Source organism: Neolamprologus multifasciatus, chromosome 23, assembly GCF_963576455.1.
Source record: "Neolamprologus multifasciatus chromosome 23, fNeoMul1.2, whole genome shotgun sequence".
NCBI lineage: Eukaryota > Metazoa > Chordata > Actinopteri > Cichliformes > Cichlidae > Neolamprologus > Neolamprologus multifasciatus.
Window position 1 is genome coordinate 31,973,365 of NC_140460.1, and position 12,160 is coordinate 31,985,524.

The window sequence follows — 12,160 nt, forward strand, 5'->3', positions numbered from 1 at the left end:
TAACACATGTAAGTAACTCTAAAAGAAAGACTTGTCGTTTGATTTTATAGAATATAATTTATTATCAATTCTCTGGTTTCAAACCCCCCAAAATAAGAATGTCTGGTGCTAATACATTTAATGGTAAACTAACCATGTTTCCACCGATAACTTTGGTTTTCCTGTGTAGAAGCTCACTCAGGGTCTCTTCAGTACTCATACTATCCATGCAAAGTATTGTGCGAGTGGACGGCAGCAGCCATTACTTGAATTTAAAGCGTCGTTGCCCTTACAATAAGCTGCACAGCAGCATCTAACATCTCTTGTTACGACGTCTTCTCTCCGGCCCTCTGCTAATCATTTACTCTAAAAAGACGTAATAAAAGCGCGAACGTTCACGGTCACACTGTGTGAAGCGGAGGCAGCGTGATAGACGGCAAAGCTGGGCACGATAAATTAATCTCAAAGTGTCCCCTGGTGTCAAGAGCCAGCAGGGGCCGATGTTTGACAGCACTGACAGACAAATCATGTCAAGGCGACGTCTGCGATATTGAACAAGAGCTGAATTTATTTTATTTATTTATTTTTTCCCACGCAGGAAGGAAAAATGCTGTTGCTGGAACGTGCTTCATTTTGTTTGCACTGATTCAGGTTTCTGTATTGTGGATTAATGTTGCATATAAGCTTAGAAAACATCTACTTTTTCATCTTCTCAACTTTCCCCTAGTTTTTTTTTTTCTTTTTAATTTTTGAATGACATAAACTTTCTATATTTGTGACTTGGATTGGATGGGGGGGGGGGCACTCCCAGCATCACAGATGAGGTGAAAAGAGGTTGTGAAAGCCTTCTGGGGAAAACGTGTCCTTGAACTGGATGTGTTAATGACTGAACGAGGAGGCAAGAAAAAATTATGCAGCACCTCCTCTCGGTATTTTGACTCACTTGTGCCTTTGTAGAACATGAATGGCACCTTAGGTTTATTTCAGCTTGGAAATGTGTGTCTGTGAGCGCCTGCGTGTGTGGCGAAGTCAAAGAATTAAAGCTTGACAGATGCTGGAAATGTTTTTGATTTCTCAGAGATCATTATTGAGTTTCATGCAGCTGAATGTTGCCTGTGTGTTTGTTTGTTTATCTGTGCCTGTGTACCCGTGTCAGAGCTGCACATACCATAGCTGAAAAATCTAGAAATTGCTATGAAGCCGTAAAAAAGGAGATTGATGAAAGGGGTGTGTGTGTGTGTGTGTGTGTGTGTGTGTGTGTGTGTGTGTGTGTGTGTGTGCCTTGACACGTATTTAAGTCCATAGGCTCTTTTAAACAGCTTGGTTTGCTTTACCTTAAGGGCTCAGTTGCCAAGTCAATAACACCCGAACATTTAAACAGGTGTCGAGTGTGTATACAATCCTGACTGTAAGCTGTAAGCTACACGTTTACTACTTTTAAAGGGGGCTTCTTCAAAAGCTACAGTGATATACTCATCGCCAACAAACTCCATGAAAATCACACATTATATTGTGGCTAAACAGTTGCTAAACTCCCCAAATAATAAATGATTTCCTTTTGTTAAAACCTGTAGTACAGACATGTTTTAGGAGTTTAACAAGCCTTAACCCTTTAAAGCCGGTCGGAGCGGGCACGCTCTGTTTTGCGTAACTATTTTTAAATCCCGGTAGCTCTGCAACCACGTAAGTTAGCGCAATAATTTTTTTTGCATATGAAACCAGAGGAGTTGTACTTACATCTTATGCCATCAGCTTGTCCTCGGTCACAGTTTCCTTCCACATATAGCTTTGAAAAAACTTCATAAAAAGCACTTGCAGCAACAAAAACATAATATTCCAGAAACACGCTTTGCCGATCCGATCAGCTGTTCATAACACTTCCTACGTTGGAATAGACGTCAGCGCGAACTTTTGCATGTCCGCCATTACCTGCCCGAAACCGGAAGTGACGTCATTTTGCAGAAATGTAGTTTTTTTGTTTTTTTTACCATCAGGGCCTCATGAGCCTATACTGGTGTTTTTAAAATTATCTTTGACTTTATGACTTTCTGTGTGGTTTCTGGGATGCTTAGGACTCATATTGCACTGCTGGAAATAGTTTATTTTGATGCATATGCTGCTTTTTTTGCAAATTTGCATTATAATATTTATTTTTGTTTTTCCTGCAGTATATAAAAATTGGTGTATTTCAAAAATAAAACTATGAAGACACTCAAAATAAATTTCCTGTGGTGGGAAACTATTTTGTGCAACTTTTTTGTATTTACAGTTTTGAGGGATAAGCCTCTTAAATTTCTCTAACTAGAAATATATGTTAAAAAAACAAAAACGGTTTTCAATTTTTTTGTAGTTTGTTGCACTTTTTTGCAATTTATGTAATTACTATGCACTTAATGCAGACATATTATTAAAATTTAGGCTATAATGGTTGTTTTGATGTATATCAACTTGAAATGCTCCCAAAAATGGCTCCACAGCATGTAAAAATATAATATAAGCTCTGGCGGACTTGGTTCTATGCTAGGTCTTAAAGGGTTAAAAAACTACTTGTTATGTTTCATTGTAGAATTACTTTCACGTGTGGATGCAGTAGGTTTGAGAGGAAGGCTCAGAAGTCATATCTAATACAGATATACAGAAATACTCTTGACAGATGCTATAACACCTTTGATTTAAACCTGTCGTGCTAATAATTGGACACAATCTTATATATAATACTTAAGTAAAATATTTGGATACTAATCCTCAAATGTTTGACGCTCCAATATAAATGCTAAACGTCTTTGGCTTTTACTTTGTAGCTCTTTTATTTGAAGCCACTTGAGGAAATCTTTAACTAAATACAATTTAAATCATGTGGCCCAAACTTAACGTCTAAAGCTTTCATTAGCTTTTAGAGGCTACAATGTACAGTCGATTGTTAGTTAGCCTTTAGCCCCCCACCCCTCCACATATACAAAAAGTCAGTTACTAAGATTTTGGAGCATTTTTTAAATAAACTTTTTTATAAAAAATATATTTTTTAAAAAGCATAAATTCTGGGCTATTTCTGAGCAATAAGATGGTATAACAGACTGTTGGTTTTGGTCTTTTTATGAGGCTTATTGTCAATAAAACAGTTACACAGCAATCATTGAAAAAGCACAAACAGCAAGCACAGAGTTACTAGTTTCACTGTAACCATAGAAACCTGATAATATTCTTGTTTCTTGTGTCACAGTCATGGGTAGTTTACAGATACACATTATTCATTTTGAATCTAAAGTTCACTGATTTTACCCGTTTTACTTTGGCTATTGTTAGCTATCTCTGTCTCCCATTATTGTATTGGTTTCACACTACTGGTTTAACAAAAACCATTAAAAGAAGTGACTCTTTTTGGTCTTTTATGTGTATGCTGTTATCCTTTCAGTGGCATTGGTAGCAGTAAAGTGACGGTCCTGGGTTATGGCCTACTCACCACAGATGCACGCCCCCTGGTGGAGGCACTGAGCAGGCAACGGTTTGCCGTGGTGGTGGTGGACGAGTCGCATTATCTCAAATCCAGGAACGCAGCGCGGACGAAGATTCTCGTTCCTCTCATTCAGAGCGCCAAGCGCGCCATCCTGCTCACCGGTACCCCTGCTCTGGGTCGACCTGAGGAGGTAATAAAACTTGATTAAATGGTAATTTAATGACGCCTCAGGGGGAAAGGATACAAATTTAACTGGAGTAAGCTGTTTTGTTTTCTCACCAAATGACACGGCAGATTCAAAGTTCCTTCAAACCCCGCTTTGAATTTTTAATGAAAAATTAAACACAGAGCTGAAGAGGAGGGAGAAGTGTGGCTAAATAGAGAAGGCTGCATTCAGTAGATTTGGAACAGATGGATTTTTATAAAGGAATCCTGAGCCCACACTTGTGAGGAGAGATTAGCAGGCCAGCTCGGGGCTCAGCTCTGGCTGCTCACAAAGGTGCTCCACTGTGCAGCGCAGGTAGATCGCCATGGTAACTTGCTCCAGAGCAGGCTACCCTCGGATCCGACATTCAGAAAGCCAATTAACTCTCTCCGGCGTCACTTATCCTCCAGGATCCCGTGGTCTTATTTCAATAACCTTTGTTGCAAAAACTTCATTTACAAAGCCCGATATGAAGAGACACTGCACCGCAATAAATGAGACAAGTAATAAAAAGAAACGCACAGGAGGAGGGGGGGACTATTGAATTTCAAGACAATAAGAAGGGCTGTTCACAGGACAACGGTGTTTGGAGAGCGGCTGAGCCAATCCCCTCTCCATAATGATTTATTATATCATTTTTATATATGTTATATTGAAGCTGTAGATTACAGCCATATTCCATCACTGCAGCTAAGGAAGATGAAGAAGACGTCGTGAATAGAAAATCCTTTCACCGTCTCAATGTGAAGAGACAATACAGTATCAATAACAAACACCGTGTGCCCGCTGTACTCCGATACAGCTGTGTGCTTAGGCGTTTTAAACTTCCCACAATTCTTCCAGTCATCTTCTGCAGCTTCGGGAGCAGAGTAACTCTTAGCTTTTACTGTGTTTGTGTTGCTTAAATAGTCATGATGTTGGCTTAATGAATAATTGATGAAAGTTCATGTGTTTATTAGCTGATTCTCATCATCTTCTGTTAAGATTTAGTCCCTTTTTTCCTTCCTTTTTGCAATTTCAGTGCAACATTTAAGAATAATTTGTTTTAGCACACTGTACAGAACAGCCTAATTGTGAATAGCTGTTTCCTTCAGTGCACACACAACCACACGCACTCACCCACGCACATACACAGAGGCCCCATAATTATTTGTAACCTGCGGTCTGTCTTATTTAAGGTTTTTTCCCACCCGAATGTCTGTGCTGCATATTAAAAACATTACAACTTTATTTATTAAAGTCTTTTCTTCTTAACAGGTTTCCAAAGTGCTCTGCACATTTATGTAAAAGATATGTTAAATAACAACACAGTGGAGAAACTAAGAAGAGGCACCGCCTAAGACCCGAGCTCTTTCATGGCATGCATTTTTAATTTTTCTTTGCTATTTGGGCTGATTGGGACCTAAAGAATGTAAAAACAAAGAATTATCAGATTTTTTTTTTTTTAACCTAATTTTTGTTTTTGAGAAAAATGAGATCCACATATGAGGACATTCGTTTCAAATTTTGATAGAACAGTGGCAGTATAATGTCCTCGTAAGTGGATATCAGGCAATTGTAGAGAAAAATTAAGTATTTTGGTCTAGACGTCCCAAAATGTGATGTCCACATATGTGGACGCCAGGTCTTAGGAGGTTAAAGACCCAGAAAAACATCTGTCTGTAAAATTGAAAAAAATCAATGATGAAGAGTATATTAAACATTCGGAAACACTATTTATACAGTTCAAATTTAAAAAAAAAAACAGATAATCTGCTTTGCTGGGAGTGTGTGTGTTGGTCTCTGCCTATTGGTGCAATTTAATTTCTGACATCACTATGTTCCAGCTGAGCCACACCCACCCACCTCAAACCAAACAGGAGACGGTCAGAAATTGAAACCTCTACCCAACTTTAAAAAACCCCAAACTGCTCCATCTTCAACATAAATAATGTATTGCATCATATTAGTATTTTTTTTAGTTAATATTTTATTAGTAATTATCAGTTAAAGTCCCCAAATTTGTTACATTGACTTGTTATTGTTAAGACTTGCTTACTCCACATTGTATCTCTTTAAAAACATATTAAATATGTGTTTTTATGTTTTAAAAGGAAAAGAAATGTTAGTATCACAGGGGACTATTTTTAGCTGTGGATTAATACACATTTGGTGCTACAGTTTATATTTACAGCAGCAGGACGGACTCTGCAAGATTGACTCAATTACAGTGTGTGTGTGTGTGTGTGTGTGTGTGTTTACACTAATGAAGGAACATGTTCGCTTACTGATGCTGTTATTAGATTTTGAACAACAAAAGAGCTCGATCTCTGTGGTTCAAAGAGTGACATGTCAGCATTCACTCACACACACACACACACACTCACACACACACACACACACACGTTAGTAGAATCAATTCATTGCTTATTTTTCATTTGATGTGTTGAAGAAATAATATAAAATATTACCAACATTGTTTCTAATAAATTCCTATCAAAGAGGCTTCATATATAAATATTTAGCAGTTCATATATAGAAGCTTCATTATCAGTGAGCTAATAATCAACCTCCTGACTAATATATGCTAAACTATTTATGCGGGACTCTGCTTGGATCGCACTGTCATCTAACTGCCACGTTGCTTTGAGGGAAACTTAATTATTGCCTAGACCCGATCATGATAATTAACTGATGAAATTCAGGCGGATAAGTAATTCCAAATCGAAGTAAAGTTAGTACTCGCAAGTGATCTCAAGAAGGTGTATCATCGAAAAAGTGTGCGCGTGCATGTGTGTTATAGACTTCGGCGTGTGTGTGCGTGACACATGCTATCCTGTCTTTGCCGTTGGCCGCCTGCAGTGGTGAGGTTAGTTTTTAGATATCATCTCTTCTTCCTTCTCCCTGCCACTAGAATCTGAAACTGAATATAACATTTTATCATCCACAGCATAAACCTGATAAGCCCTGTCCCTGCCTCTGTGCCAGTCTCCTCGCTGCCATCATTACTCACTGTGGCTCTGACATCGAGTTAGCACACAGCTCAGGGCATGCTGCACCGTTCATGATGTGCCCTCATTCCTCCCACCTATTATATCAGTGGCGTGAGGGGGGATGCAAAGCTCCCGGTGAACAAGTGCTGAATTTAAAATAAGGCTCGTCAGTGTAGCTGCTGACGATTAACTGTCATTACTTGAGAAATTGCTGCATATACCGGAAAACTGACAGGGATGGTGTGCATTCAAACAGCAGCCTTGATGTTTGCACACACACTTACACATACACATCACGTGAATATTCTGTGAGCTTTGTTGCAACCTGTGACATAAACACGCTCTTTACCTGCAGTCAAATACGTCCACTGAAGACAGACAGAAGCAGCTTGTCTTTTGTCTTGCGACATCAAGCAAAGCAAAGATCTTTTGATAATCTTTATGCCAGGAGCTGTTTAATTGGAGTAAGTCGACTGTGTCCACATCCTTAAAATTTCAAATCCGTTTCATTTTCTTCACCTTGTTAGACTGCACAGCGGTTTGACCTGGTTAATTGGTGCTGACACAAATAACCACACAGTTGCACAACGCAGCGCTGGTAAACTAGGCGAAGGACAGCAGGACCTTGGGTAAGCTACAGAGAAGATGTACTTCATGACAGTAGACTAATCATGAGCTCTGGTAATGTCTCTGTTTAAAGCTAAAAAAAGCTCATGCTGCTTTGTGCAAAAGCGACAAGGTGGGAACTAAAACAGCCAGCAGTTTCAAGGATAAATACATGCTAAATCAGGAGACTGTATTTGCTTTACTTTTCTTTATAAGAGTTAAAAGTTAGACCCGGCAGCTGGTCACCTTGCTTAACTACTAATGTCAGTTAAATAGTACTATAGTCGAGCTTGTTAACACTAGCTAGCATTATTCCTCATAAGCTACTGGTCATTTTCATAGACTATATAAAAGAAGTGGATGCAGGATCTGTGTCTAAAAAAGTAAAGGCAGTGCAGATGTGTCCTACATTTGCATTCTTTGTAATGGCGAGCAGGGGGCAGTTCTACTGGCTGTCTGAGGTTTTAGAAGTCTATGGGAAAGCTATGTTACTTTTCACTTTGTTTATAATCTCAGTTAGCATTTTCCTAAGTAGTGTATAATCTCAATCACTAGTTTCAAGTCTTCGTTAAAACATCAGTGTTCATTTTCGTAAATTATAGTCCCATGTAGGAGAAAATAGAGCATAAAGCAAGTCGCTACGTATTAGGATGCAGTGCCCTTGGATTCTCAGTCACATCCACTCCTTCTCTTTTGACACCTGGTTTAAAAAAAAAACAACAACAACACATCAGAAGCCAAATGCTCAACTCGAGACTTCAAAAACCAATATCACAACAGTTACATCTACTTTTATAGATTCCATAGTCACATCAGTGTAGCTGTACTAACAAAACCCCCATTTTATGCTTCATTTCTTTAAATAAAAAGATAAAGATTGTTAGAAAGAAACTGTATGATAAGATAAACTATGCAAGCAATGAAAAGATCATTGGCGTTATAAAGAGATTTGTTCAGAAATCAGACAGTGAGATATCACACACTCTCTTCAGTTTGTTTCAGTTCTCTGTCTCTTTCCCCCATACAGACATAAACACTCTCACTGATATTTCTATAAATTAATCCATGGTTTTATTAAAAATTGTAGTTAAGGCTCCTTACCTGTCTGTGTATTTTACAGCTATTCATGCAAATTGACGCCCTTTATCCCAAGAGGTTCGAAACCTGGACTGACTATGCCAAAAAATACTGCAATGCCCATTACAGGTGACATTTTTCTAAATTTCTGCATATTTTATTGTTGTTCCTATTAACATGAACCGCAATGTTAGTTTACATTTTATATAACTGTATTTGTGTGTTATGTCAGCATTTTTGTTATTCAAATGCACTTTGTTTATATTGTCCAGAGTATTACCCAAGAACATGATATTAATACTACCTAGAGCTAGGAGAGTGTTAGCTTAGCCAAGCATAAAGACAGGAAGCTAGAGTAAACAGATAGCCTGACACTGGAACAGTTAAAAGTACAAACACTGAAGCACAAAAAAATATGTGAAAATTATGTGTGTGAGAGAAAATAGCTACCTATTGGGGTTTTTTTGTTCGTTTGTTTTTTTTTTATGCTAGGCTAAGCTAAAAGTGTTCTGGCTCTTAGCTTTCTCTTCACAGCATATACTCCACAACAATTTTAATATTGAAATTGGGAAGCATTATTGTCGTATTGATTTGCCTATTTTAACCTAGTATTACTCTGCATGGTATCACACGCACTTTTATGCCTTGACAGCTAGGGATAGAAGCGTTAGCGACGCTGAAAGCTATATTTATGTTCAATTTAAGTAGAACTGCCACATCTTCCATACCACACAGTGAAAATGAGACACACAGGTGTTGGGTTAGCATATCTCTAACCTTTTGTAGAATTGAGGTTGTGTGGTGTATCTGAAAACATATGTACAACAGAAAAATTTATTATATAATATAAATAAATATTAAGGTACAGGGTTTTGGGTCTTGATCTCTCTGCAGCTCCATCAAAGGATATTTCAAATTTGACGTTTACTCAGACAGGATGAGCTGATCAGGTTTTGGAGACCTTTTTAACCATTTTTGTGACCTGCCAGGAAATTTCATATGCATAGCATAGTGAAGTAGTGCTATTTAAACCACGTGCACAGTGAATTTGTAATATTCAGGGCTACCATTTCTTTGGCCATTATTCAACACTATTATTCAGGAACAGAAGGGAAGATTGTGAGCACGTTTTATGTTGGGTCAGAAACCAGAAACTGAATTTGTGGCGCTAATTTAAAAAAAATCTTTAATTAAATTCCTTAAATCAAAGTCTTTGCTTTATTTAGTTTGGACAGGCGTAGAAATGAAGTGCAACCTGATTGATGGTGGAGGCATACAACTCATTTAAGGTGGTAACTGTACATTGATGAAAATTGATTGAGACAAATCAGATGTTATTGAATCCGTACCTTTTGAACCTGTCTTACTGTGCCTGCATTTAAGTCCACTATCACCAGATTGAAGTGTACTCATTCACTGTTTATCTGCAGTTCTGTGGAATTAGCACAGTTTCAGTCCTTCTCACCTACCATTTAATTGTGTCTGCTGGGATAAGCCGGCCTATACCTGAGCCTGGATTGGTGGTGCTGCTGAGTTGATGGTTTGTTGTCAAAGCCAGACCGCAACTGAAGCCAAGCGCTAAATGCCAACTGGCTGCCAGTTTACAGTGATGATTGGTTACATGTGTGAACAAACACATCAAATGCATTGTTTTGGATGTCCATCAAAGTCAGCAGCTCGGTCAGGGAATGGCTTGGCGCCATTAAAGATAATGCTTTGTGTCTAAGAGCGTTTGGTGTGGCTGGGGAATGCCTTTCTAAGTCACACGTATGCACTCTCTCACACACACTCAGAGGAGTGCAAGGCGGTGCCATCTGAGTGCAATCTTCCCTTCTTGTTTCTTTCATAAAGTTGAGGTTGCTGTGGGAAACGGCAGCAGCAGAGGTGAAAGGAAAAACAGCACTGCAGCTGGAGAGATGCTGGTTCAAATCTGCACACAAGGGGGAAACATTATTTTAGAACGAATGAGTTAGTTTCCCATCCTACACCAATTACAGCTTTAAACAGAGAAGTGTGAAACAGCCAATTTTGGCAGTGCCTTGTTAAGTTTGTCCACACTTCCAGCCAATATGGCAGATAACCAGCCTTTGTGTGGGGGGCCAGTTCTATTCTAAAAGTCCATTTGGCTGATGAATTGTGAAAGTTGCCCGTGAGTTTTGGAATAAACCTGCTGCTGTGGCCATTAGGCAAAATAGTTTCCTGCTTTGCAAAGTGCCCTTAAGCAAAAAGACAAAAAAAAAGATTCCCAACTGCTCCAACAGACCTGCTTAACAGTAAACGATGGAAGGCTGTTCTAGTGCAGGGCAATTCCCAGGTGGGAATGTTTAAATGTTTAACTATTCCTTCAAGGCACTGCTGCAAGTAAATAAGTGTGGTTTCTTGGGAAGTGCATCTCAGTTAGAGGTGTGTGTATAAAAAAGTTAGCAGGCACAACTTCATCACTTATTTATTCTCTCACAGGTATTTTGGGCCTCGCAGGCAGTGGGACTGTCGCGGGGCGTCCAACTTGGAGGAGCTGCACCAGCGGCTGAGTCAGATCATGATCCGTCGTCTCAAAGCTGATGTGCTCAGTCAGCTGCCCCCCAAAATCCGCCAACGTATCCCCTTTGACCTGCCCAAGGAAGCTGCAAAGGTAGACGTGGGTGACGCACGTCACATGTGAAGACAAGTAATATGTATTTGTGTAGTTTCTGTAGCATATTTGGACTACAGATGAATCATGAACTGGTTGTTTGGTCAGCTGATAATAATCTGTGCATTCTATTTTGTAAGATAAAAGGGGAAAAAAGTGCCTGTTAAGTTGGACAGTTTTCAGATTTTTTAAACTTAGATTTTTAAATATAAGTTGAGTTATTATTTATTTTAAATGTTCTGATTTAATTGATCTATTGTGACAACTTCTCAAAATTCTCAACACCTCTCTGAGTCATTGGAACGCTCAGTGCAGTGTCTGACTCGTGGACCTCGTTGCTTTTGAAGGACGTTTTTTTAGAATATAAATTTATGTCAAACATTATGTCTTCGTTTCTGTAACCACGCGGCAACACGTCGCTGGCAGCTCCATTCACGTTATCTAATTCTTTCAGCTACCGACAAAGCTAAATCAGTCCTGTTTTCAGAGCTCCGCGGTGTCAAGGTCTGCTTGTATCCTTTTGTATAAAACTCGCCCACAATCGGCAGAGCAGAAGCGAGTTTGGCGAATCCAACTCGAAGAGGGTCATGTGAGAAAACCTCTGAAAAAAGTGTGAGAGATTTCTGATGAATAAAAACAAATATTTTCACATGTGTTTATTATAGCAAACGGAATATTTGCAAGTTTATGGTTTTACAAAACCAGCATGTAGATGAGGTCACTTTGTGCAATCTCCTGATATTTTATAGGCAAACAATGAACAGATTAACTAATAATTGAGCACAGTTCCTCAGTTAATCAGTCTCCGTTGGCCTCACTGTGAGGAGCTGTGCTGCTGCACTTGGTTCAGTCACCTGGTTATTTCTTTGTCAGAGAAAAATGCCTGTTATTCCTTTAAGATTAAATAACTCTCTGTTAGTCTAAGCTTAGCAGTGAGGTCTCTGTGTACTTGCTATTTTTCCTCCATCATATAGAAGATACCAGGGTATTTGTAGAGTAAATGTCATGTTTTGTGTGTAGGTGTTTGGATCTCTTTTAGCTTCCCCAAAGTTGTAGTTGCGGTTTCTGCCTCCCACGCCGCACTGGATCCATGTGAATGTACACGTGAATGCCAATATGGCTTTGGCCCGGCTTGTGCGCAAGTTAGTGTGTCTCCTCTGCTCTATGCATAGGTCACTGATGTCAAGGATTACCAGTAGTTAGTTTCCAACTGGAAGCACCCACAGCAGCACACA

The 12,160-nt window shown here is 39.1% G+C and overlaps 1 protein-coding gene across 4 annotated transcripts in view; it reads left to right on the forward strand.

Annotated features, from left to right (window-relative positions):
- Positions 1 to 12,160, forward strand: part of zranb3 (zinc finger, RAN-binding domain containing 3) — a 131,252-nt gene that overhangs the window by 17,062 nt on the left and 102,030 nt on the right. For all 4 annotated transcript variants that reach the window (XR_014872556.1, XM_085152639.1, XM_085152642.1 and 1 more), the window contains exons 5-7: positions 3,392 to 3,623; positions 8,337 to 8,422; positions 10,754 to 10,925. Coding sequence is in view for 3 of the 4 variants with exons in the window: in XM_085152639.1 (XP_085008765.1) it covers positions 3,392 to 3,623; positions 8,337 to 8,422; positions 10,754 to 10,925 (490 nt within the window). In the remaining variant the exon portion in view is untranslated. The remainder of the gene's footprint in view (positions 1 to 3,391; positions 3,624 to 8,336; positions 8,423 to 10,753; positions 10,926 to 12,160) is intronic.